Source organism: Impatiens glandulifera, chromosome 1 (genome assembly GCF_907164915.1).
Source record: "Impatiens glandulifera chromosome 1, dImpGla2.1, whole genome shotgun sequence".
Classification (NCBI taxonomy): domain Eukaryota; kingdom Viridiplantae; phylum Streptophyta; class Magnoliopsida; order Ericales; family Balsaminaceae; genus Impatiens; species Impatiens glandulifera.
Window position 1 is genome coordinate 46,460,212 of NC_061862.1, and position 27,601 is coordinate 46,487,812.

Genomic DNA, 27,601 nt, shown 5'->3' on the forward strand with positions numbered 1-27,601 from the left:
GGTTTATTTTCTAAATTAAAAAGTTAAAATATAAATTTTTACAAATTATAAAATTTGATCACGAATCACCAACAATTTTGCATGAATGAATTGTTTAATTACAACCAAATACAAACCAAATACAAAGTTTAGTTGACTCAACAATAATATGTGAAAATTCTCTTTGGCTACATATGCTAGCATAATAGCTGGTTTACACCGCAAAACTGGATGTCGCGGAAATTTTAGAGGCTCTACAATAAAATTCTCCAAACATTGGTAATTTTTGTTTCGACTCAGGTTTATATCGAAGGTGGCTAGCATGACCCCATAGTCATGAATTAGAATGATCTTTAATTGTCACTTAAACTAGCAACATATATACAAATATTTACACACATCAACTAATCCTTCTCACACTAGAAGGACTCATCTTCATAACCCCACTTCAATCCAAATCGCTTAAATTATAACTGAAACTTCATTAAAGCTATCCATGGCATAATTTGTAGTTTAAGTAAAAACTTGTATGATGGCATACCAAATAATGCATATTACTAAACAATTTCACCACAACAAAAGCCTTACAAGTTACAAGAAAAACAGTCACAAAATCATTCAACAGCATAATTCTGGGGGTTAGGATTTTACCATGTCTAAGACCTGCTTTACAGACTTCATTTCCTGGGTTAACTTCATGTTTGCAAGATCACTAAACTCAAAATGAAGGAGAGACAACCAACTATCATTCCGAGACCTGCAGCAAACGAGGAGAAGTTATTTACCAATTTGACAAGTGGCTTTAGAACAATTCACATAGAATATGTATGTCCTACCTCGGATGTTGCGTTTTTACAGCTAGCTAGATCACTTAATGCTTTTGTAAGAGGTTCCTTCAATTTGTTCTTCTTCTTCTGGAAAATAAATAAACAATATCAACTCTTCATTAGTACTTCTTTCAAATTAGTTTTTCATTGTTTTGTACATAATGGTTTATTTTTTAACAATAGACCTTGTACAAACTGATTACAGTTTCTGAATTGACAGAATGATAGGAGAGACAAATGAGTACCATATGCATCAACTTAATAGCTTGCTCTAGTAGTAAGAAAACAAAATGGGACTAACTAATATGTCAAACTTCCTGTGGAGAATTTTGCAAGGTAAGTTCAGCCTATTTGTTATCACATTTCATGGTCTGGATCATATTTCCAAAAATTGTATATTTGTTAAAAATCTCAGCCTTGTTCACAATCACAATCACAATTCACTTTTAAGTGAATGATTTTGTTTGCATTTGGTGCGAAAATGTGATTGAATTAAATGATACTCATTCAGGTGAAAAGTTGATGAAAAAAGTGATTTTTTGATACATTTTTAGATCATGCTACTGAAAAATAAAATTAATAAAAAAAATGCCAATAGGTTTCTTTGTGGTTTTTGGCAAAGAGAAAAATTTATGTTTCCATATAGGCTAATGGAGAAAGTAATTGGGATCATGATCATTATACCAAATGAAACAAAAAAAAAAATCACACTATAATCTGGATCACAATCTAAAAAATAATTTTTATACCAATGGAGTCAAAAATCACACTATAAATTGAGTTTTTACAGAAACTAGTATTTTGTCACAATCACAATTACGGTCAATTAAAAATCACCAAAGTAAAAAGTGAAAGTGATTTTCTTAGTATTTGGTATGAAAAGTGTGAATTAGATGAAACTTCTTTATAATTTTTTTACTAAACAAGTTTTCTTGTGATTTTTGACAATGAGAATAAATTTAAGTTTCCAGATAATCTGAATGTGAATCATGACCTAGAAAACAATCTTATACCAAATGGAAAACAAAAAATAAGTGTGATTTAATAATTTCAGTAATTGAATTTGACACTTATGATATCAATTGCTAAGTGAGTTGAGCGAAAATAATTAAGTGATGTTAAGTACCAAGATGATTAAGTGATGAGTTGTGTTACTGAACACTGTCTTAGAGTAGATTCTAAAAACCCAAGCAAAAAAGAAGCATCAACAACAGCTGGCATTTAACAATTAGTTTTCATCCTCCTTTTTGTGACGACTAATGATGATAATAAGAAATTCCAAGATATTAACCAACAAGAACTTGAGATTAAAGATTATAGAAACTCATTTCATACCTTTAAAGATGGGACTAGAGCAAATACTTCCTCAATTGATTCTAGGCATAGGTTACCAATCAAGCAAATCTGCACTTGTGATATCAAAATTCAAGATTAACAAAGTTCCAACGTAAATACTCGTAATAGAATAGCTACGAAGGAGACAGGTCTATACCTCCCCATCACTAACACCGTGCTTCTTTAGTGGCCTGATATTTACAGTTATGGGACAACAAACAGATTTTTGATTTATTTAACCAAAAATAAAATAAATAGTAGAGAAAGCTGAAAGTAAGGATACTCGAGAGCTAGTCTGGCAGCCTGAGGGGTTTTATAGTGGTCATTACGCTTGGCATACTGTAACCCTTTGTCAAAATATCTGGACAACAAATGCAAGTCATAATCCTTTGGCAAATTGATTTGTTTATATTCAAATTACAAACCAAATATTTGTTAGGTTATTATAGAGGTTTATGTGCTTACATAGGGAGTTTAATTGTTGGATCTTCAGATAAGATCACCATCTGTTCCTGAATTCCCTGTACAGTATCTGCTGCTTCACAATCCATCAAACACTGGGCATTCTCTGGAATTTCTGTAAGAGGAAACTAATTTAGATGATGATCGTCTTGAAGAATGAACAAGGACCCATTTCGAAACACACTTTTTTTCTATCTGATAATGGATCATTCAAGACTTTTCTCATCTCTAAAACAAAAAGGAAGAATGCAAAACCTGTTACACATCATTTGAAGAAATGGGAACATTCTTGACTTATTGAGACCAACCAACCCTCCAAGCCAAGAATATTGGTCGATTCATGTATGCAATCCTAACTAAAACAGAAATGAATTGAATAATTGAAGCCAATAGCAAATACCAAACTAACCTTTTTCAATGTTAAGCTCCAAAGGTTGCTTTGCTGCAGGGGTCTTGACACCCTTTCCCCCTTTCCCAGAATCACCTAAAAGGAAAATATTAGCAAGGAATAACAGTCAGAATCATTTTTCAATATGTGTAGGATAATAAAGGAGAATGACCCAAGTCATTAATCACTCTTACCATTTGATGTATCAAACTTTCCACCAGATTTAGTGGGTGTATTAAGCCTGATTTCCGATGAATCTTCATGTAAAAAAATTTCCCAACAAATCATTCATATGACAAAGAATCATATCTAAAGGAAGAGATGAAGAAGAAGAAAATACACTACGAGTTTAACCTTCTGAATCAAACTGCACTTTCCTGCCAGACTTCGACTTAGCTGAGCTACTATCTTTTCCATTGGCTGACACTATATGTAAAACGAAAGATAAAAACCCAAATGAAACTAGAACCATGATCAAACATTATGAGAACATGCAAGAAGAAGAGTGAATGATTTGATCGAAATTGATGAGTGGATAAACAGAGATACATTACCAGAAGATTTGAGAGAAGTTTTCCCTTTTGATTTCGGAAGTGAAAAATCCTTTCCCGCCTTGTCCCCCATCTTCGTCGCTGCCAAACAATCTATCAAGAACAAATCACGCTAATTGATAGAACTCGTCAGAAGAATGTAAGAGAAAGCCTAGGTCGAGAACCATTTGAGAAATACGATTCATATTCTTATTCCTATTTATATTATATATATTCCCTTAAGCTTTTCACTATATCTAATTTAGGCTATCAACTATTAGAGTTACAAATATCATAATCAACTGTCAATATTTTCAAAAAATTCCAATAAATTTTAGCTTGTAATGTTCAAATTTTTGTTCGAATTTAAAATTAGATATAGATTAAATTGGACCGGTTGACTCTTTTTTTTTATTTAGACTCCAACAAAATTTTGTCGTTATTTCCGATTAAATCTTCTTGTTTCTAGATGTTCTATAGGAATAAATTGAGAAAAAAAATTGTTATTTCATTTCTCAATCTATTTTGCATAAACAAAAAAATAAATCTGAAGTCGAAGTTGTGAAGCGAAAATATAGAAAAAGATGTGGATAAAGATCCATAATCAAAAAAGTGATTGTTCCAGAAGAAATGAAACAAAAGATAGGGTAGAGCTAGGACGGTTATTGTATGAGGTCTACCCAATATTAGATGCAAAGGCGCATAATAGATCGATATGAACATCATGAGCTGTCCCGTAAAAAAACCAGTTGCTGCTGATACCTTCTTTGACACGTCATAAAAAAAGATATAATCTAAATAAATTTTGTAATACAAGTTATAATGTTTTGCACATTTCACTTTGATTGATGGTAAATTTTGACATTATAACAAAATATCATTCTTTTTAAAGAATTGATATAATTATGGTAATATTTTGTTTTGACTATATTTTTTTTCAAGATTTCAAAGGAAGTCAAAGTTATATAACAAGTTGTCCAAATTTGGGAAGATATTTAAAAAGGGATACCATATTAAAGAGTTAGCTATGAATCATATTTTTACTACATTTAGAGAAATTGTATGAAGAGAAGTCCTTAAAATTGTTATTTGCTAAGCATTACCTCTAAGAAGTCCCTCTCTACATCTCACAATGGATATTCAAAAGTAAGAAGGAAGGATTCCTTATTACAGGATCCCTTTGTTTTCTCACAGAGAGGAGGGGCAAAACGGTTATATTTTAAAGAAAATAAATTGATTGTTTTGCCCCTCCCGATGAGGAGAACAGGTTATATTTTGTTCCATGTTTTTCCAAATTCATTAAATCCATCACAAATATCATAATTTTTTAGACAATATGAGATTAAAGAATGTATATCTACCTTCATCTATATAGAAATAAAATAACAAATTAAAGTGATGTATATTATGGCATCATAAATTGAAATGGGTTAATTTTCATAAAACATCTTCCTGGGATTGATGGTCTTGCAACACACAGTACCCAAATATGAAAATCACAGTTAAAATGCCATATGATTTAAACAAGTTTGGATATTTAAAATCTGAAATATATAAAACATTCTCAAACGGTAATTTTTTCTATTAATCTAACACAACCTGTCATTTTTTTTTACAGTTCTTTGTCACGGCCCATTGGTACCGGGTGCACATCTCAAGGTGCATTTTCTAGAATATTCCGGGTTTTTGTGGTCATTTCTAGACTCTCTAGAATCCTCTAGGAGTTCTTGGATTTTTGTTGGTCATGGAACTCTCTAAATTTCTCTAGGAGTTCCCTTTTTGTGAGTGAGGTCATGGAACTCTCTAGAATTCTCTAGGGGTTCCTCTTTTTGTAAGTAGGGTCATAGAACTTTCTAGAATTCTCTAGAAGTTCCCTTTTATATGTAAGGTAGGAGAACTCTCTAGAATCCTCTAGGAGTTCTCAAGTATAGGTGTTAGTAGAATTCTCTAGAAATCTCTAGGAATTCTTAGGACTAGATTAGTAATAGAAGAGTCTGGAAATCTTTAGGAAAAGGAAGATCTAGAATGATTTTCCCACTTGTATATAAACAAGTCTTGGTCATAAACCAAGACACTCAACAATGTTCAAAAACACTCAACACTTGTAATACTTCACTCTTATAAACAATAAACAAGATATTCTCTAAACTCTTTCTCTCTCAAGTATTCTATCTTCTTGAATCTTTTAGAAAGCTGACTAGTTAGGATTGTGGCAATTTAGCCTAGTGTCGTGCGGGACGAGAGAATATTCGGTGACCGGGTTTCTGCCCGTGACAAGTGGTATCAGAGCGAAAGTGGTATCGCATCCACGTTTTTGCTTTCGCATTTGAAAGAAGATCGCGTCAAAAAGAGATGGATTCAAGTTCCAAAGTCACGAAGGTTTCGACCGACGAACAGAAGGACAAGAGGTCCAAGAGAGACAAGTCCGTCGAGAGAAGTGTCGGCATGAAGGCGCGGGTGACCCGGCTTGAGGAAAGCATGTATAAGCACTAGGAGGCTCTCAAAGTGTTTAGCGTGGTGACGCTGAGATCGGTTTGAGGGGAGGTTAATGATATCCTCCATGAAGTGCTCGAGACAATTCGGGGAGAAGTTCATGCGATGGTCGAGGCCCTCCGGAGGGAGATCTTAAGGAGGCTAGAATCGATGGAAAGACGGATTGGGAGGAATGAAGGGGAACATAGAGGTGTGGCACCTCAATAGATGAATGTTCGTAAGCTGACTTCATTCAAAGGCTCGAGGAGTGCAAGGGAAGTGGAGGACTTCCTTTGGAACATGGAGAGGTATTTTCGGGCATCAAGCATACTAGATGATCGTGACAAGTTGGAGACAACACATTTCTTCCTACAAAAGATGACACTACTGTGGTGGAGGAGGCGAGAGGTAGACATTGAACGAGGGACCTTGAGGATGAAAACATGGGAAGACTTCAAGACCGAGTTCAAGCGCCAATTCTTTCCAGAGAACGCCGAGTTCGAGGCTAGGAAAAGGTTGGATCAACTTGTGCACAATAGGAGCACCAATGAGTATGTGAAAGAATTCCAAGAGTTGATGCTCGAGTTACCTAGTCTAACGGAACAGGAGGCCCTATTCGCGTTTGTGAATGACCTTAAGACTTGAGCGCAGTTGGAGCTGCAAAGGGCCAAGGTGCGGGACATCTCCGAGACAATTGCGGTTGCAGAAAGATTGTTAGAGCTCAAAGTGTCTATGGATAGGCCGAAGATCCTTAGGGACGAGGAGGAAAATCGCGGGGGAGACCGCTCACGTGACCAAGAGAAGGGTGAGGGAGACCTCCCACCTAGGAAGAGGCATGCACATAACAACTCTATGGAAAAAACCGACGACTCGGGTAAGGCAAGAGTGTGTCATATTTGTGGTGCCCATAATCACATAAAATTTATGTGCCCGTTCAAGGGAGAAAAAGGTTGCAGTAGTGAAAGGACATGAGTCTTCCGAGGAAGAGGAAGAGACTCGGGTGGGATCCTTGAGACTACTCAACGCTGCGAAGACTAGTTGCGAAGCTAATCAAGGGAACAAAGAGTGACTCTTTGTTCGTGGAAGCTTGGATCGGTGAAAGACGCATTAAGGCACCAGTGGATACAGGGGCTACGCACAACTTCATGCGAGAAGGAGTAGCCAAGGCATTGGGTCTGTGGATCAGCCCAACAAGAGGGACTGTGCAGTCCTTTGATGTAGCCAAGCCGGTGGTCGGGGAAGCTAGGAAAGTGCACACCAGGATCGGAGACTAGTATGGGACAATCTCGTTTACCTTGGTCCCAATGGAAGACTACGACGTAGTGTTGGGACTACAATGGTGCGATCAGGTACGCGCTTGCATAATGCCTTATTCCGATTCCTTACTCATTTTGGATCACGGGAAGTCTAGCGTGATTTCAACAAGGAGAGAATTAGAGGGAATAGGCATGTTCTCGGCAATGCGATTCAACCGAGGTCGCAAATGTGGTAAAGGGGCTTTTACCACTTTGTCTAAGGTGGATGATGGGGACGGTTCCAAGGGGAAAGGACAAGTACCCAAGGAAGTCTAAAGGAGGTGCAAGGTCTTCGAGCGACTCAAGGCTAAAGGCACGAAATCATCAAATTCACAAGGTTTGGCCACATGCAACGTGGGCCAAAGTTAGTCCGTCTTCACTCGCGCCAAGTTCGTGGAAATGAAGCAGGTCGTGCTCGGACATCTTTGAAGGGAGACACCAAGAATATGAAAAGAGGGGAAAATCTGAGAGGGCGTGTAGTCAGGGAAGGGGACGGTGGAAGGGGGAAGTTGCTCCCGCAACAGTTGAAGTCTCTACGGTCTGTGCTTAAGGGACTTGTGCGTAGATTCGAGGGACCGTTTTCAATCAAGAAAAGTGTGGGAAACGTCTCATATCGGTTGGAGCTGTCGGCCATAAGTGCACCCAATGTCGTGACGTGCAAAGGGGTGGAAGAGCACTTAGGGGACGTTAGGAAGAAGATCACCATGCATCGTTCTAAGGTCGTGTCGAGGTCGACCACAACTTAGGTGGGGGAGAATGTCATGACCCATTGGTATGAGGTGCACATGTCAAGCCCACAAGGTGCATTTTCTAGAATATTTCGGGTTTTTGTGGTCATTTCTGGAATTCTCTAGAATCCTCTAGGAGTTTCTGGATTTTGGTTGGTCATGAAACTCTCTAGATTTCTCTAGGAGTTCCCTTTTTGTGAGTGAGGTCATGAAACTCTCTAGAAATCTCTAGGAGTTCCTCTTTTTGTAAGTAGGGTCATGGAACTTTCTAGAATTCTTTAGGAGTTCCTTTTTATATGTAAGGTAGGAGAACACTCTAGAATTCTCTAGGAGTTATCAAGTATAGGTGTTAGTAGAATTCTCTAGAATTCACTAGGAATTCTTAAGTCTAGACTACTAATAGAAGAGTTTAGAAATCTCTAGGACAAGGAAGATCTAGAATGATTTTCCCACTTGTATATAAACAAGTCTTGGTCATAAACCAAGACACTCAACAATGTTCAAAAACACTCAACACTTGTAATACCTCACTCTTGTAAGAAATAAACAAGATATTCTCCAAACTCTTTCTCTCTCAAGTATTCCATATTTTGCATCTTTTAGAAGGCTAACTAACTAGGATTGTGGCAATATAGCCTAGTGCCGCACAGGACGAGAGAATATTCGGCGACCGAGTTTCTGCCTGTGACATCTTGCTACCATCTAGTATAAACAAAGGTAAATGTCTTATCAACTTGTGTCAGATTAGTCATTATTTTTAGGTAAATGTCTTTGGTGATGAAGTATAAGCATATCAATTTGAATGCAATCAAGCTAATTTTGATTTCCATGCACATTGTTTTGAACATAATGGCTAACTTCCTTTGGGATGGATAGTTAATTCCAGTCTTGACATAATTAACCAAAAATATAAAATCAAAACAAAGACAAGAATCAAACTATCCTCCAATACCACATATCATGAAGAAGCAATTGATAGACTTAACACAATGAGAATAATAGTACAAAAATTCACAAACCAATTTAGACATGTATTATCTTAGCAAAATAAAAATAAAATAAAAACTTTTTCATGTTTTTGTGTAATCCCACATTGATATTTTATAAGAAATACTATTTATATATTAAGGACTAGTAATAATTTATTATTGTCATGAGATGGTGTGAAGGGGACAAATGTTGTCCATAAGGTATCAATGTACAAGAGAGTCCAAACGTTAATTGGACTTGTTCCTTGCTAGTCTCAACACCCGATTAATGGGCTAGAGTTACATAATCATCTCATGACCCTTTCTTTTTCGATGTTTTTTAATTATAGTTATCAAATATAATATTTAAAAAAATCTATACTAAAAACCGGAAATTGATTCAAGAACAGGATTCTAGAAGAAGTATGGAAGCAATTATGTTGCGTGTTCACTATATGTTTGATCATTTGGAGTCTTTTTCTAATTCCATAATTACTTATCAACATTTATTTTTAATGTGAATTTGTCTTTTAATTTTTTTAGCAAAGTAGATTGTTTAATTATAAGATAGCAAATATAATATCTAAACATAAGAAATAATGACAATAAGAATTACTAAAAATACTGCACAAATAAACTTGTCAAGAAAGAGATCTCAATAGACTTCAACCTTTTTTTTCAATATTCTAAAGAGGCAAATAAAGGCTTCAATTCTATGGGCCAAATAGATTCTTAAATGCCCTGTTTTACTTCATAATTTTAAAAACTCTCTTAAGTTTCAATAGTAACAATGATTTCAATACTGCTCTCATAGGGTCATACTTAGTTTCCTTCTCGAGGTTTCGAGTTCAATCTTAAGGCTTGGTTTTCATGCTTGTTTCAATTCTAAATGTTTTGGTTTGATCTATGCTTCTTCTTCACTCTAAAAGTTTCATTTCTAACTTAGCTTTCTAGACTCTATTGCTTTACTTTCAATAGTTTCATCTTCAACATGCATAGTTTGTGGTAATAACTTTGACTAGTGACAAGATTGAAGATCAGTTCAGAAGAGTTTCATTGATGTTACGATACTTTCAGCCAAGAAAGAAAATAGATAATGCGGTATCTCATGATTCTTCTCTTTCAACTCAAGGCTTCGAGTCCAATCTTAAGGCTGGATTTTTACACTTTCTTGATTTTGTTTCAACTCTTAAGACTTTGTTCTCATTCGATAGGCTTCTTTTAGCTCTATAAGCTTTACTTCTAGCTTTTAAGCCGTGTCACTGACTCTATTGCTATATTCAATAGTTTCATCTTCAGCATGCATAGTTTGTGGTGACAATTTTAATCAGTGAGACACACTTTCAGCTAAGAAAGAAAATAGATAACGTGGTATCTCATGATTATTTAATTTCAATCCATCTATCTTCATAATCGCTTCTCAAACATAGATCTTATGATTGTTTATTCAATACTAATGCACTACTAAAATCAACTTACAAAAGAACCACAATCCTCATTCTTGACAAAATTTATCAATGGTCACAAGACAAGAACCAAACCATCCTCCAATACCACAACATGACAACAAATTGATCTTAATTACCAACAACAACTTTGTGTTCAAATAATACAATAAAATGCAGTGAATTTTGAATAGCAGACCTGCCTACGACAGAGGAAACCCCTGTTTTATTTGGGAGAAATGTATGTAAATTAAACAACCACTAGTTCTAATTTTGATTTCTTAATTTGGTTTTAATTTTGATTTCATACACAACTCTGCAATATGCTTTTGATGCCAGTTATCTCCTTTGTATTCTTGGGGTACCATTTCTACTCATCATCTCAGATGTATGATCAAGTCCTTCTTTGTTCCTTATACCCTTTCGCTTGCTCTGATCACAGCCATCATGTGTAATTGAATCTAATTCCACCATCTCCTCTTCCTCCTCCTGCTGAGATGGAATATTAGTAGTTTTTGTTGAAGAAGTGATATTGATGTTGTCTAGTCCACTAAAGAAGAGGAGTTGAACCACTGTTCTTAATGGAAGCCTCTCGTTCCTCACAGCATGGCTGCACACTTGTGGCGACAATTTTGTGCAGTCCAAAATCCTGCAAATCCTTTTCTTCTCTTCCTTCTTCACTTCCGGATGCTCCTATAATTATTATCCAGGCTTAGTCAATCAATAAATATCTATCTATGTTACAGCTTTGATATATACCTTGAGATAATTGTTGATGGCTTTGTAAAGATGATCGTGATCTTGCCTAGCGATATCAGGCAAGGATGAAGCAAGAGATAAGAATTTGGAAACAGTAGTTCTCGAATCTCTGGCAATTACTTGAAGATAAGAATCAATAAGATTTCCTATCTTCATGATTAACATGTTGTGATTAACAGAAGATCGATTATTCTTTCTCCAATTTTGCGTCAAGAAGCTCTCTACCACCCTTCTGACTGTATCAATGTCGTGATTAGCCAACAATAGATCATCAACCGCAGCGGACTCAAGCTGAGAACCCGCCTTTCTTATAAGCTCTGCTTTCGTTGCTGAAGAAACCCGTAAACTGTTTACATTACTGAGTAGCCTCATCAAGAATCTAAAGGAAACAGCTCCTTTCTCAGAAGGAATAAGGCCAGAGATAACCTCAACGATTTTCCTCTGTTCTGATTGCCCGTTTGAGCTTTCTGCAGCTACATGATTGGTTTGATTTTGGTTTATGGGTAGTGGTAACCAACGGCATAGATAGACATGTAAGGCTTCGCCAATCAGCTGAGAAGAAAATGGAGTTGTAGCCGTTGATTTGACGATGGCTGTGATAATGCATCGGAACAGGTCAATGTCTATGTCGGATAAATCCTCTGTCCACCAATCTTTAGGAACCGACCGATGATTCTTTTGTTCGTAGCCTGGTCTTGTGTATGTAAACGACCATGTCACCTGTCCAGAATCCAGACAACAAGTTTAAGGAAGAAAACCCAGTTAATTTGATCTACTCTTAAATGATAAATAGAAAGTTCAATGATCACCTTTGATGGTGGGGTAAGAATCTTGTCAAGAATCGAATCCATACAACTCCTAACAACCCCGAAACGTTCAGACCATTTGGGTAAATCCGTTGTGGTTTGAAGAGCAACGATGGAATCTTTCCAACCTTCAAGAATGCAGGATTTGAAGAAAAGATCAAGTTTTTGGACTAAATTGCTGCTGTTATTCTGATCATCAGTCATTTGTAAGAACTTGGCAGCACAAAATGCAGAGACAACATTTCGGGCACTGAGTTGAATGGCGATTCCATAGCAGAACTTAGCGCAAAGCTCGAAAGAGTCTTCTCCTCCAGGGATATCGTGAAGCTCCATTGAAATGACATCATTTGAGTTGGTTAACAGGAGCTCACACTTGGGAAGAAGTGCGTGCTGCAGCTAGCAAGGATGAACCAAATTAAGTTGCAGTCTAATGATATATGAAAGTGTAATTAGTACAAGTACCTTGTGAAGAAGATAGGTTGTGTTATGAATTGATATGACAAGATCGGTTGGAATATCGGAGATGAGAGTCCTGTATTGATCGATGATTATTCATTAATTAAAACTGATAAAAATTCATATGTATAGATGAATTGAGATCACCTGGTAGCTTCGTCTGTGTAGAAGGTGTCTGGGCGATTACCCAGTTTCATGTATTTCATGATGATTAATTGTTTTGTTGGTATATTTAAGAACTCATATGAAGATCAGAGGGAGGGAGGGAGAAGTTATAATATGAACCCAGTTGCTCATAGAAGAGATGATTCGGCTAGTAATAATTATATACATACATGCAGTGGAAGTGAAGTGAAGGATGATAGGACCTAATTGGGAACAATGAGTTTGAGGTTTCTTAGCATGTGATAATGGAGTTTGAGAGAAACTACTAGAAAAATGTTTACATGGTTCAAAGCTTTTTATTCATTTACTTAGGTTTGAAAGAATTAACTTTTCTTATTTTCTCAATAAAAAAATAAATTTGGGAGAGATTGTAAAGTTATTTATGGTTTTTCTTTCCATGGATCAGATTTTAGTGTTGCGTTTGATTCGGTTCGACATTATTTTTACATTGATTGATTTATTTTATCTCAAATTTTTATAATTCGAACAAAACTCTCAATTGTTAATGAGTCGTTTGTTACTCATGTAATCTAATTGTATTCGTGATTCATTATTGAGTTCGTGTCTGTCCCGGTAAAAGAGACAAAATAATCGGATTTTAAGTTATTTTTAGTTTTTTAGTAAAGACGTGCTAAATTTAATTTTTCATAGGAAATCCCTTTTCTAGGCTTCCTCTCATGATTTGTATAAATTTTTCACTATTTCGGTCATATGTGTAAATAATCTATTATCATTTGGCAGAAACTTTTCTCAGTGTGTTTATCAACCCTCGATTCGATTAAGTATGATTATAACTCCTCCTTAGAATATTTGATAGAGATTACGGCATCATTTCATTGAATTGTTTGACTTTCTAATCTACTTCAACCATTTTCGTTTAGAACTCAAATAAGTTCATCTCTTGAGTAACATTTACAAATTGTATGATCGTTATATCTTTTTATTAGAAATTTTATTTTGTTAATTTTTTATTCAATCTAATATTTGGATCATCAATTGTTTATTTTTATTTATATGTATGTTTTTTGGAATTATTTACTAATTAATTTTTTATTTGTAATTTTAAATAAAATTTAATAAATTAATTAATTGATATAGATGTGATAAAAAAAAAGTTTTTTTTTTTTAATTTGAATTCTTTGTAAATATCTTTAATAATTGAATTTCTTCTAAAAAAAATTCTTTAAAAAATAACAAGCTCCTAGGTAGTAGGAAAATAATTTCTTATTAAAAGTCATGATTGGAGGTTTGAACATTTTCTTTGTGGGGTTGTGATTGATCTATCGATCTATCGAACTCCATTAGAATATATATATTTATTTATTTATTTATTTATTTATTTATGTTTATATATATTAGCTATAGGTTGCTAGCTAAAGATTGATAGATAGCTAGACCAACTTTTGAAATTAATGGTACTCTATCATCTACCAAATGCAAGCAAAAACAAATTAACAAATTTGTAAAAACTCAAACACTTACACTTGAGAAGATGGGTTATTGAGTTTTATTATTTAGCTAATTAAGAATAAATTGTTTATGATTAATTTATAGTTTAGAATAAATTGTTTATGATTAATTTATAGTTTAGAATAAATAATTAGACGTGGTGTTCTTGTACTTAGTTCCTGTTTGATTGGCATGGCAAACACTCTCAACATAGGGAATGAGTATGCCGGCCGATGATCATCATGTATGGCCAAACGTTTGATTTGATCTGATTTGATTCAGATTCCATTATGGGTCCACCACAGACACATTTGGTGAACTGATAAACCTCTATTAATTGTCCTATGTTGTTGGTTGTTTTCAAGGCCATTCTCAGTCAAAAAAAAGTTACCCTTTTTCACATTCACCATTTTGAATCTGTAAAAATTATTATTTTTTTTATATATATATAAAAAATTAATTGAAATTAAGGGTCTTAATTATGATGATAGTTAAGCATGATAAATTATTTTCTTTATGTAGGTATATCATAATCAATCAATCTTGTCCCCCCTCCCCACTTCCCATTATTAATATCACTTTCATGATCAACTTAATTACCACCAAAGAGAGACTTATTATGATCAGGTCTTTCTTAAAATGCAGCTGACACTTATCAAAGTGGAACAATCTATTTTCTCACACTTTTAATGAATATTACTCAATGATGTTTACAAAGTGATTAGCTAATAAGATGAACAACCAAACTAACCCTAATTATCCCCAAACCAACAATAAAATCTGACTGAATCAATTAAAGTTGAACATACTCCACAACAAATCTGACACATCTTTAACAAATGATCATCAGTATTAGGTTGTAAAAGACTAATGATATTCAGAAAATTTGACAAAAAAGACATGAATCATTACTGATTCCTGTCCCTATGCACTCCTTGCTATATTCTCTTTTCTATTGGTCCCACTCTCATCCTAATGGATCTCCATTTGTCCCCCTTCTTTCTTTTTTTCTTTTTACTACACTTGTGCACACATTTGTCCTAGTAGATTTCAATGTCAGATGAAGATCAAAGGATGGATGGATCTGTCTCTCAACTTCATCATTTACTTGTTCTTTGTCTATTCCAACAACCATCATCATCATATTCATAGGTCACAAAGAGTATGGAAGACAAATTTTCATGTTCACTGTCCACATTTTGTTAAATCAGGCCAATATTATTGTACAACCACAACATCAAATCCACTCAAATCAGGTTTGAAGAAGAAAATGACCATTCAAACGAGTCATCTTCTTCAAGCGTGTGCGTGCGTGTAATTGTGTATGTATATATAAAAATCAAGTTTATTACCTATACAGTTGTTTACCCTCACAAATAAACAGATTAATGTGTGTCATAAAAGATCTATCTACTAATCATACTGCTATTTTCAGAGCACAATTGACGTTATATAGTTGATCAAACTTGAAGCAGCAGAAGTTATGCATTTGCTACTCCTTGTTCTGAAACAAACTCCTTCTCAACTGTACTAAAAATGATCTTTAATCTGTCTTGCATACTAGACAAAATGTTCTTCGTGATCCTTTTCTGGTGTCGAGAGCTTTTCAGCCATGCTATTCCAAAGAACACTTGGACATTACATCCATTGGATCTTGATGGTATTTCTTCAATCTGATATTTTAGTTGAATCTGCAGATATCATGATTTTGATCCAATATTCAGGACAAAAGGAAAATGGTAATTTTTAGAATAAATAAATAAACAAGTGACAGTTCCATACGCTGAAGTAATCGCCAAGAGGAACCCCATGTAGAGTCATGACTTCTTCTATCAGCCAGCCATTGTTATTCTCGGGAAGATGAGATCTTTGCTGTGTGCTTGTCACGTCTCCACTATAACGTGAAATACTCTTATCGAATTTGTAATAGATGTGCCTTTGACAAATATCCGACTCATCGAACTCCCAAGGACTTTGTGAATAACTAACACAACCTGCTTTCTCCATCACTTTCCTTTCCAATTCACTCCCAATGAATAGTTCCATGAAAAAACTCGTCTGGAAAACCCAAACCAAACCAGTAAATATCATTTAATCATCAAATAAGAGTAATTTCTATAAAACCAGATTTGGGGGTTTCTGGGTTATTCAAAGGTTATGAAATTAAAATCTTGTTTGACGAAAAGTGGGTGTTTTAGGACTAAATACTAAAATGTATTTTGATATTTTGGTTGATGAATCAAGTGATTTGATGGATGAAAGGATATGTGATGTGATTGAAGGTTTATACAAAACAAAGAAAACAAGATCAAACAAGCTTTAATAGGAAAGGACAAAGAGAGCTGCTTGCTTACGGGGACAGCAATAACAGAAGAATAAACCAGTGTTTGGTTCACAGGATCCTCAATCCCTGAAAATGAGCCGCTATCTTCCTGTTGGAGCATCTTAGCATCATTCTCTTCTTCAGCCGTTTGAGAATTTTTAGCTTCAGATTCCTCCTCTACTATTTGCACCTTCTGCTCAGGAGTCAACGCTCTTGCTTTCCAAAGTGCCATCACCGTCCTGTTTAACATTACCCAATTATGTCAGGAAAAAGGAAAATACAACTTCAATTTGATCTCAGTTCATTCAAGAACCTTGATACAGTATCATGAGGCACTTTTTGAGCTATTTTTTTAAAATGAATCTCATTAATCATGGCTACCTGTAGGCAACATTGAAAGATACAAAAGTTTGGAAATTAAACTTCAGCCTTCCTTCTGCATCTTGTGTCTTTGCACCGTGTTTTGCATCTTCGCCCCTTCCAGGCTTTAATGTTATGACGACAACTGGACTTCCCATTGATGACAAAGTAGGAGGAACAACTTGGATATCTTCTATGTCCTCCCAAAGGAAAAAGAACTTTGTTTTGTGTCCAAATAGATCTGCATGAAACCCAATAATTCTTGCAGACAGAAACAGCCGCCCCTGGAATTCATTGAAACATATTATATTAATAATATTACTATCATTGAGAATAATTAGATTTGAAAATAATTTATTTCTTTACCTGAAGAGGCATTCTGCGTTTCAAGTGACAAGTAAAATCGTTGATGAGAAACTCTTGAGCAGTAAGCCCAAACAGTTTCTGAAATGCAGAGTTTGTTTGAGGAGATCGCTGTTTTATCTGTAGATTTTTTTTTGTTTTTCATTAGTAAATGGCAGTAAATAGAGCATAATTAGATCGAAACAAAAACTGTTATACCTTTTTACCAACTTCCTTTTCCACCTTTGTTAAATAGTCCGAGACAACATTATTACCCTTTGTATTGTCTAAGAAAATTCTCAAATGAAGCTTCGACTGACATGCCTGAGCTAACTTTCCTTGAAGGGGGAGCCATACATCAGCCAAATCCGATATATTACTCTTCACAAAATTTATCTCAGCATGCCCTAGAGACTCAGCTTCACTGAAAGGCCCATCAAAGTCAAAAATCTCAATGTCCAGCTTCGATGGAGGATCATCCATCGCATCGAATTCAAATATTTCTGTAGCAAACCAATATGGAATTCAAATAAGACCTTAACCTCATACTCTTACCAGTTACCACTTGAGTTACCCTAAGTGGGTCAAGATTTTTACACACTTATTTTGGGAGTACTCTACAAGGACAAAAGAAATAAGAATTTGTTTTACTTACCATTCCATTGAGGATCGGCACTCTGAAATTTAATGGAGCTAGTTCTAGATTTACCATTACAGGTAAAAACCACATAAGGATCACAGAAGCCGCTTGAATCAACAGCTGCCAAATTGAGGGCTTCAACCAAGGCAATGGTCAGCAGCCATCCATGTCCTCGAGCTTTAACCCCGTGATCACTGCTGCCTGCAATTGAACAAGTATTGAAATTTTACCCAAAAACAAAAGGTACTATTTTTTTATGGTGTTCATTTACCCTTTTGTGCTCTCGCTTGCAAGAAACGGGAAGTAAACTCTAGCAACCGAGCACCTTGAAGTGCCATTAGCCCACCGACAATAAGCTCTCCAATTGAATCAGGCAAATCTAATCCTACAAACTCTAGACCCTGAATAGTGCTAGGAGCAGCTAACCAGATATGCACCATAACATAAACTCCAAGAACAATAGCAGATAGAACAGTGAAATTTGAGAAGAATTTAACAGCCAAAGTCCAGTCTGATTCCTGCTCAGTCTGCAACGAAGCCAAAACCTGTTCCTTATTCGAAGCAACATCCTTCATCTCAACCGGCTTAACATTCTGAGCCAATATATTCGCATAATGATCAAAACTTTCCTTAATACCTTGCTTAGCTCCACCTTCAATCATACCTTTCATCATAGTACTCTGAAGAAAATTAACCCTCCATGAAATCACCATCTGAGAACATGGTTCTCCAGATGGGAGCTCCGGTCCTTGTGTAATGAGATAAAGAAGCTCCGTTTTAAAGTTTCCTCCGTATGGAACATCTGGAGTACTTACACTTGCTAAAACCGCAAAAGTTTTCCCATCGACTTTAACATATGTATGTTCTTCGTTAGCTCTTGTAGCCTTAATTAGTCTGTTGGCAGCTTTCGTATAAGTAACAACCCTTTTCAAGCTATCCCCACCCGATTCGAATTTCCATGATCCTATTTGAAGATCCGTATTACCCTGAAGATCTGCTAACGAAGTTAAAATGGTTGAATCCGGCGAAAAGACTTTAGAATTCAGTTCTGGCGATGAAATTGAATATAATTGGTCCAGGACTACTCCCCCTGGCAAATTGTTGGGTGTTTCTGTTTCTTGGTCTTTGGATTCTAATGTTTTCATCAGTTCGTCAAATGATTGGTTTGGCTGTTCATCGGAAACAACCTCGTTGTCACCGACTGCGTCTTCCTGAATGTCTGGCAAGTCGGTTTTACCAGTGGAACTAGATGCCAGATCCTTATCTGTGCTTCTCGAGAAGATTTGAGCTATTTTACCCGCAAATGTTTGTGAATGTGACTTGTCTTCCTTTGAAGATACTGAATCATCTAATTTCATAGGCGATGTAGACCTAAAAGAGCCATTAGATGACCTCACTGAACAATCTGACACTGATTCAGTAAACTTTTGCGGGGTAGATAATTGTTCATCTTCCAGTTGGGAATCCACTAGAGAACAATTACTTTGCAGGAAATTAATTGTGAGATGAATTTCACCTATCAATTAAAACAATACAGACTAAATTCATTTCTACCATTTCAGATTCAGGACAAGAATTCAAATAAACAAATTCGTACCGCAATCCTTGTTCTTTAACTTCTTGTTCTTGGGATGCAACGGATGCCAAGCGGTGCCTAGAGACTTATCAATAGAATCGAAAACCTGAGAGACTGGGAATTTGATCTGACCGATGCAATCATCATTGAAGAACTTATCTTCATCAAGAACTGAGATTATAAGCTCATCCTTAAGGTCTTCAACCTTAAAACAGAACTCCTGTGACCAAGAAGGGTTTAAGCTCTTCTTAATCACTTTAGTTTTGAATCTTTGCTTTCCCAACTGCAATTTCACATAAGGATCACTCAATCCATTTTGATCCATACCCGGAATGTTCCTAGCTTCAATAACCCTCACAAAGAGCTTCATTTTGAATTGAAAAAAGAAAAAGAGAGGAAGAAATTCGTGTGAAGAATACCTAGGAAAATGGGTTTTCAAGAAGATTTGCAACAATGTGAAAGAAGATTTGAATTGAGGGTAATGAATGAAGAAATTAGGAAGAGATTGAAAAGACAATAATATGGTTTTCCCGTAAACCTCCTCTTAAGAAAAACAAAAAGAATTGAGATTAAGAGGGTAAAAGTATAACTGATGATCGAACATCACCTGATAATGATACAAAGATAAAAAAGAGGAAGAACCCAGAAAAAGAAGAATTCAAGATTAGCTTTTTATGATAATGAAATTGAAAGGGTTCTTCTAATCAATCCAATTTGAGAGAGAGAAGCTGGAAAGCGGAAGGACTTTTGCCATCCCCTTCTTCTTCTCTCATCAACATAATATTTTTTTTGGAATTTTGTGTTAAAATCAGTCTCTTTCTTTCTTTATTCTTTCTTTATGTGCGCGCGTTATAATATTGACCTTTGATTAAGCCTAACTTCAATACTAATTATTATTTCATCAAATTCATGTTTTTTTTCCATCAGGATTATTATTTGGATAAGGGTTAAATAATGGTTATAACGGTTACAATATAAGTTTTTAGTATATTGAGACAAAACTCTTCACATTTGTATAAAATTGTATCAAAACTTAAATTTTGTTGATTGACTAAGTTTTGATTTTTTATATCTAGTACCAATTAATTTCATCACTATTTTATATAATTATTTAAGATGAGGTTATGAAAAATTAAATTATTTGTTATTAATATATAAAATATTTTAATTGTCAAATTTATGAAAAGTATTTTCAAATAACCCAAACACAACAAATTGAAACTAAGGAGTTACTCCATATTATTTAATTTAATGTCTTTCTTCTTTGTTTTTTCTTCACCTCAAGTTGATGTGGGACTGTTTTGAACTTGACTAAGGCGACAACCGGGTTGCAGCCCTACTTGATTATGATGTCTCTTGTCGTGTCGTCGTCTTGGCGTGGGGAAGTTAGTGAGAAAGTTTTTGTCAAGTTATCTAAGTAAAACCTAACATAAAAAAAAACACTAAGATCATAACAATCTTAAAATTTACCATGTTATTTATAATTACTCTGTTTATTATTATTTCCTGAAATTACTAAAATACCCTTACTATTAATATATAAAGATATTAGCTGTCAAACAAGATATTCATGTTTTGTTTAATATAAAAACTCATTTCTCATTCTCTTATTCTTGGATTCATTCTCATATTCATTTCAATTCAACAATCTTCTTCACATCTCTCATTTCTCTTATAATTATAGTTTATGCTCAATTCGTAAATCATCGTCATCATTTTATCTGTTGGTTTCTTTGCCTAGAATATTCTTTGTGAGTGATTGTCCCACATAAGAAGTGAGCAAGAAAAATGTATTGACCTGACCCTATAAATAAAGAGCTTGTGTGTTAGTTTTCTCTTGAACTATTTTGAGTAACTGTAATCCGTGTTAACGATTATAGTAGAATATTTTTCAGTGGCTCTGCCCGTGGAATAGTCAGCACTTTTGCTGGATACCACGTTAAATTAGGTGTCACTTTTATTCTGTCTTTTACTATTATTATTATTATCATTGTTCTCGCATTCGTTATAACAAATTGGTATCAGAGCAGGGTTGTTCAGATCTGCTCAGGCAAAACGATGGTTGGAGGTAAAAGTTTGAAAGTCGACAAGTTTACTAGGAGGAATAGTTTCAGTCTATGGCAGATCAAGGTCCGGGCATTGTTGAAACAACATGGCCTATGGGCTCCCTTGATGAAGCCTGCACCTGTCCCAGCACCTGCTGATATGGAGTCTTTGGAAGAATAGGCACACTCAACATTGCTCTTGGCTTTGGCAGATGATATCATTACTAAGGTGGCTGAGGAGGAAACCGCTGCTGGTTTGTGGTCTAAGCTGGAGACTTTATACATGAAGAAAAGCTTAACCAATAAGTTGCTTTTGAAGCAACGTCTGTTCAGTCTGCGTATGCAGGAAGGTACACCTCTTAGAGACCATCTAGATCAATTAAATGCAATATTATTAGATCTGCGTAATATTGATATTAAGATATATGATGAGGATGCTGCCTTGATTCTGTTAGTTTCTTTACCAATATCATATGAAAACTTTAGGAAGTCTTTCATTAGTGGTAAAGATTCATTGGCTCTAGAAGAAGTTAGATCTGCCCTTCATAGTAGAGAATTGCGACATAGCTGCAGTGGCACTGTTTCGGATAGTCAGGCTGTTGGGCTAGTTGCAAACAACCATCAGGGATATGGTAAACCGGGGAAAAAGAAGTTCCCCAAGAAACCAGTCAGTAGGGGTTCGAAACCAACAAATGTGTGCAATTACTATAAGGAAAAGGGACATTGGAAGAATGAATGTCCAAAGAAGAGACAAAGTCAACATGAGAAGGCACCAGGTACTGTTGCAGTTGCTGAAGATGGTACAAACTCCAAAGAGGATATTGCCTTAGTTGCTTATGGTCACTCACATTACACTGATGTGTGGGTTCTAGATTCTGGAGCATCTTACCATATTTGTCCTAGGAGGGAATGGTTTTCAACCTATGAGCATGTAGATGGTATAAATATTTCTATGGCCAATAGCTCTACCTGCAAGGTGGTTGGGATGGGCTCGATCAATATTAGGACTCATGATGGAAAATTCCGTACACTGAACGAAGTTAGACATGTTCCACACATGACGAAAAATCTGATATCTCTAAGTCTTTTGGACAAGAAGGGGTTTAGTTTTAAAGGTGAAAGTGGAGCCTTACATGTTTACACGGGTTCAGGTGTGATTCTGAAAGGTGTGAAGCGGGGCACTTTGTATTTTCTACAAGGTACTATGATATCTGATTCTGCTGTTGTTTCTTCCTCCGAGATTAACCAAGGAGACATGACGAAGTTGTGGCACATGAGGCTTGGGCATATGAGTGAGAGGGGGATACAAATTCTGGCTAAAGATGATCTTCTGTGTGGGCATAAGATAAAGGATCTTGGGTTTTGTGAACATTGTGTTTTTGGGAAACTACATCGCAACAAGTTTCCCAAAGCGATTCATAGAATAAAAGGCACACTTGATTACATCCACTCTAATTGTTGGGGGTCGTCACGTGTAGAGTCTTTGGGGGGTCACAGGTATTTTCTGTCGTTGATTGATGATTATTCAAGGATGACCTGGATATTCATAATGAAGCATAAGAGTGATGCTTTCAAGAACTTCAAGTAGTGGAAGAGATTAGTGGAGAATCAAACTGGGAAGAAGGTCAAGAGGTTACAAAATGATAATGATTTAGAATTCTGTTGGTCTGAGTTTAATGAGTTTTGCAAGACTGAGGGGATTGCCAGACATCATACGGTTAGGAATACACCTCAACAGAATGGTGTAGCAGAACGTATGAATCAGACACTACTGGAGAGAGCTCGGTGTATGCTCTCAAATGCTGGGTTAACAAGAATGTTTTAGGCTGAAGCAGTTAACACATCATGCTATCTGATTAATCGTGGACCTCACACAGGTATAAATCTGAAAACTCCTTATGAACTGTGGTCTGGGAAGCTTGCTGATTACTCTATTTTGAGAACTTTTGGTTGCACGGTCTACTATCATGTCAATGAGGGGAAGTTGGAGCCAAGAGCAAAGAAGGGAGTATTTGTAGGCTATGGGAATGGTGTGAAAGGATATAAGATATGGTCCCATTCTGAGAGGAGGGTTATTCTGAGTAGGAATGTTGTCTTTGATGAAAATTTCATGCTTAACCCAACTGTGAAGTTCACCATTCCGGTAGATTGTGGTGTTGAGAAACAGGTGGAGCAGGAAAAGACTAAGGCTAGTTGTGAAGCAGAGGAGAGTTTTTCTCAACCACTTTCAACAGCAGATTTTTCAGTTGCTACATCATCATCTGTAGAACATCAAAATCTAGCTCTTAATAGCCCTAGAAGAGCTAATTTTGGTGTACCTCCTATAATGTATGGCTATGAGGACATGGTTGCCTATGCTTTACAGGTTGCAGAGGAAGTGGATTCTCATGAGCCATCCACCTACAAGGAAGCTGTTGCGGGTACTAAGTCTGTCCAATGGCTTGCTGCCATGGGGGATGAGATGGCGTCACTTTAAAAGAATCAGACTTGGGAATTAGCTAGAAGACAACCAGGGAGAAAGGTTGTCACTTGTAAATGGTTGTTCAAGAAGAAGGAAGGGTTGTCACCAGCTGAGGGGGTCAAGTATAAAGTTAGGTTAGTTGCTAGAGGGTTCAGTCAGAAAGAGGGAGTAGACTATAATGAGATATTCTCACCAGTAGTCAGACATACTTCCATCAAGGTGCTACTTGCTATAGTTGCACATCAGGACCTGTAACTCGAACAGCTAGACGTGAAGACAACTTTCTTACATGGAGAGTTGGAAGAAGAGATATACATGACTCAGCCAGATGATTTTCAGGAACCTGGAAAAGAGGAATATGTTTGCAAGTTGAAGAAGTCCTTATATGGACTGAAACAGTCTCTGAGGCAGTGATATAAGCGGTTCGATAGCTACATGTTTAAGATTGGCTATTCAAGAAGTCCGTATGACAATTGTGTCTACTACAACAAGCTCAAAGATGGTTCCTTCATCTATTTGGTATTGTATGTAGATGATATGTTGCTAGCTGCTGAGAAGAGGTCTGACATTCAAAAGTTGAAGGACTATTTAGTATAGAATTCGAAATGAAGGATTTAGGTGCTACTAAGAAAATTCTGGGAATGGAGATCTAAAGAGATAGAAGTCATAAGAAGCTATTCTTGTCACAAAAGGGATATATTTAGAAAGTTCTGTCGAGGTTTGGAATGGCTACTGCTAAGCCCATTGATACTCCTAGTGTTTCAAATGCACATTTGTCTGTAGTATTTGCACCTAAATCATCTTAGGAGAAGGAATACATGTCACATGTTCCTTATGCTAGTGTAGTGGGAAGCTTGATGTATGCTATGGTCTGCACTAGACCAGATCTTACACATGCTGTTAGTATTGTTAGTAGGTTCATGGGAGACCCTGTTAAGGAACACTGGCAAGCGGTGAAGAGGATTTTCCGCTATCTCAGGGGTACATCTGATATTGGTCTCAGTTATGGTGGTGATAGTCAGTGTCTAGTATCTGGTCACTCAGATTCTGACTATGCTGGAGATGTAGACAGTAGAAGATCGATGACTGGTTATGTATTCACGCTTGGTGGTTCTGTTGTGAGTTGGAAGGCTACTCTGCAGCCGACAATAATTTTGTCTACTATAGAGGCAGAATATATGGCTTTGACAGAAGCTGCTAAGGAGGGAATCTGGTTGAAAGGATTGGTTAGTGACTTGGGTCTACACCACGATCAGGCTTCAGTGTACTGCGACAGTTTGAGTGCAATATGCTTAACCAAGGATCAAGTTCACCATGAAAGAAAAAAAACACATTGATGTGAGTTATCATTTTCTGAGAAGTGAGAAGAGGATCAAGGTAAACAAAGTGGGGACTGCAGACAATCCAGCTGATATGTTTACCAAGCCGGTTCCGCAGAGCAAGTTTCAACACTGTTTGAACTTGCTCAATGTTAAAAACTATTGATTTCCCTTGAAGGGGTAAGGCCTGAGGCAGAGTAGGTCACATCTGGGCATTCAGTGTAATGCATCTATTTTGTTCATCTAGGCATTCAGTGTAATGCATCTGTTTTAGCACATCTGGTATTTAAAGTACATCTGGTGCATCTGGCTATCTGAAAAAATATTCAAGTCAAGGTGGAGATTTGTTGGTTTCTTTGCCTAGAATATTCTTTTTGGGTGATTGTCCCACATAGAAAGTGAGCAAGAAAAATGTATTGACCTGGCCCTATAAATAAAGGGCTTGGGTATTAGTTTTCTCTTGAACTATTTTGAGTATCTGTAATCCGTGTTAACGATTATAGTGGAATATTTTTCAGTGGCTCTGCCCATGGATTAGTTAGCACTTTTGCTGAATACCACGTTAAATCGGGTGTCGCTTTCATTATATCTTTTACTATTATTATTATTATCATTATTCTCGCATCCGTTATAACATTATCTAATTTCGTCGAACGAAGCATGTAACAATGGTATTAGAGTCAACGATCTTCTGACGGTTGGAAATTCAATTTTTTTTCTCACTCTAGTACAAGAAAAATGAACTAATTATTCACATCATGGTTGGAACAAGATAAAAATGAAAAATGAAGATTTAAAAAAAGACACAGATCAAATCAAATTAGTGAATGATTAGATGAACACAATTCTATGATCATATGACACTGGTGAAAAATGGGTCAAAACCGAGAGTATAAACTCTCGGTAATGACCCTATATCTTTCGGTATAGACCTAATACCGAAAGTTTGGGTGACTCTCGCCATTCATCGGTATTGACACTTTCGATAAATATAATTGGGCGTTTACCAAGAGATATCGTAGAGTTTTCGGTTTAGATATTCAAGAAAAAAAACGAAAGTTAATTGGAAAGCTTTCGGTTTTTCTTCAAAGAGAAAAACCGACAGTTTTACATATAACTCTCGGTTTTTCCTTTTAAAGAAAAATCGAAGGTTTTCCCATTAACTTTCGGTTTTCCTTTTCAAAAAAACCGAGAGGTATATAGAAATCTCTTGTTTTTCCTTTCAAGGAAAACCGAAAGCTTTCTAATTAACTCTCAGTTTTTCCATTATAGAAAAACCGAAAGATTTCCATACAACTCTCGGGTTTTCCTTTTATAATAAACCCGAGAGTTTTATGAAAAACTTTCGATTTTTTCCTTTGAAGAAAAACCGAAAACTTTCCATATAACTCTCGGTTTTTCCTTTTCAAATAAACCCGAGAGGTATATGAAAAACTTTCGATTTTTTTCTTTGAAGAAAAAACGAAAACTTTTCATATAACTCTCAGTTTTTCTCTATAAAATGTACAAAATATGTCGATTGTTTTGTACGCAACCAAAAACTTGTTCAGCCAAACCAATATATATATAAATAACATTCATAAACTTAATGACCATTATCATTCAAAATTCTAAACCAAACCAATCATCCAAACAACCTGTTATCATTCGAATTAAAACGTACACAATCATTCATAAATCTGTTTTTTTAACACCAAATTTGATGAACGCGAGACGTTATAACAATATAAGTTCAACTTTTTAACTAAGTAATATATATATATATATATTATAACAATATAAGTTCAACTTTTTAACTAATATATATATATATATATATATATATATATATATATATATATATATATATATATATATATATATATATAATGATGCTTAATTTTCAAAGGGTTCGGATTGTCGGATCGAAAGCTGTAGTTAATTTGGATATATATGTGAGAGTAAATTAAAAATGCTATCACATTCTAACCATAATTTTATTCTCGATTTTTATATTATTAATTGTGCAAATACACTGGATATACCAGTAATAAAAATAATTATAGTTCTATGATATATCCTCATTACTATTGACTAATAAATGAGTAATTAAAATAAGAGGCAGTTAGCATAATAGGGTAAATGAAGGGTTGGATGTATGAATAAATAATATAATTGGTTGTTGTGATAGTCAACATTGCCTTGATGATGAGAGCACTAAGAATAGTCTTACCAAATTAACAGGAAACTTTGTATTATTGTTCATTTAGATTTGTTTAATTTGTAGTAGGAAAGTGGATGTAATCAAATTTCATAAATAAATAAATAAAAGAATAAAATTGATAGAAGCTTCCAGGAATGGTCAGACTGGAATAATCAACCTGGAATGGTAAGCCTTCATTCTGCATTTAGACATGGACCACATGGTCCCCACCCACAAACATAATAGCCTTTGAGCGTCTCGGTCACTTTCAATGTTTTTTTAGGAAGCA

General features: G+C 35.6%; 3 protein-coding genes across 4 annotated transcripts; all 3 read right to left on the minus strand.

The window, feature by feature from the left end:
- Positions 1 to 429: 429 nt before the first annotated feature.
- Positions 430 to 3,704, minus strand: LOC124921289 (DNA-directed RNA polymerases IV and V subunit 4-like). The gene is made up of 10 exons (XM_047461924.1): positions 3,546 to 3,704; positions 3,346 to 3,417; positions 3,186 to 3,248; positions 3,013 to 3,087; positions 2,607 to 2,718; positions 2,425 to 2,502; positions 2,299 to 2,332; positions 2,142 to 2,210; positions 816 to 893; positions 430 to 736 (listed from the first exon to the last, which is right to left on the minus strand). Exons 1-10 carry the CDS (start codon positions 3,613 to 3,615, stop codon positions 725 to 727), a joined length of 663 nt encoding a protein of 220 aa, XP_047317880.1. The 5' UTR covers positions 3,616 to 3,704; the 3' UTR covers positions 430 to 724.
- A 6,841-nt stretch (positions 3,705 to 10,545) lies between these two features.
- LOC124920799 (BTB/POZ domain-containing protein At5g47800) lies at positions 10,546 to 12,840 on the minus strand. 2 transcript variants are annotated; one of them, XM_047461360.1, is made up of 5 exons: positions 12,598 to 12,840; positions 12,457 to 12,526; positions 11,998 to 12,390; positions 11,189 to 11,908; positions 10,546 to 11,122 (listed from the first exon to the last, which is right to left on the minus strand). In XM_047461360.1, exons 1-5 carry the CDS (start codon positions 12,654 to 12,656, stop codon positions 10,769 to 10,771), a joined length of 1,596 nt encoding a protein of 531 aa, XP_047317316.1. In that variant the 5' UTR covers positions 12,657 to 12,840; the 3' UTR covers positions 10,546 to 10,768. The 2 variants fall into 2 exon arrangements, with proteins under 2 accessions (XP_047317316.1, XP_047317318.1); XM_047461362.1 differs by having other exon boundaries at positions 11,998 to 12,384; positions 12,598 to 12,839.
- A 2,389-nt stretch (positions 12,841 to 15,229) lies between these two features.
- Positions 15,230 to 20,077, minus strand: LOC124920178 (C2 and GRAM domain-containing protein At1g03370-like). Its single transcript, XM_047460645.1, has 9 exons — positions 19,327 to 20,077; positions 18,001 to 19,245; positions 17,745 to 17,930; positions 17,309 to 17,592; positions 17,114 to 17,230; positions 16,769 to 17,031; positions 16,419 to 16,626; positions 15,847 to 16,122; positions 15,230 to 15,755 (listed from the first exon to the last, which is right to left on the minus strand). The coding sequence occupies exons 1-9, from the start codon at positions 19,673 to 19,675 to the stop codon at positions 15,546 to 15,548; spliced, it is 3,138 nt and encodes a 1,045-aa protein (XP_047316601.1). The 5' UTR covers positions 19,676 to 20,077; the 3' UTR covers positions 15,230 to 15,545.
- Between the last annotated feature and the right edge of the window lie 7,524 nt (positions 20,078 to 27,601).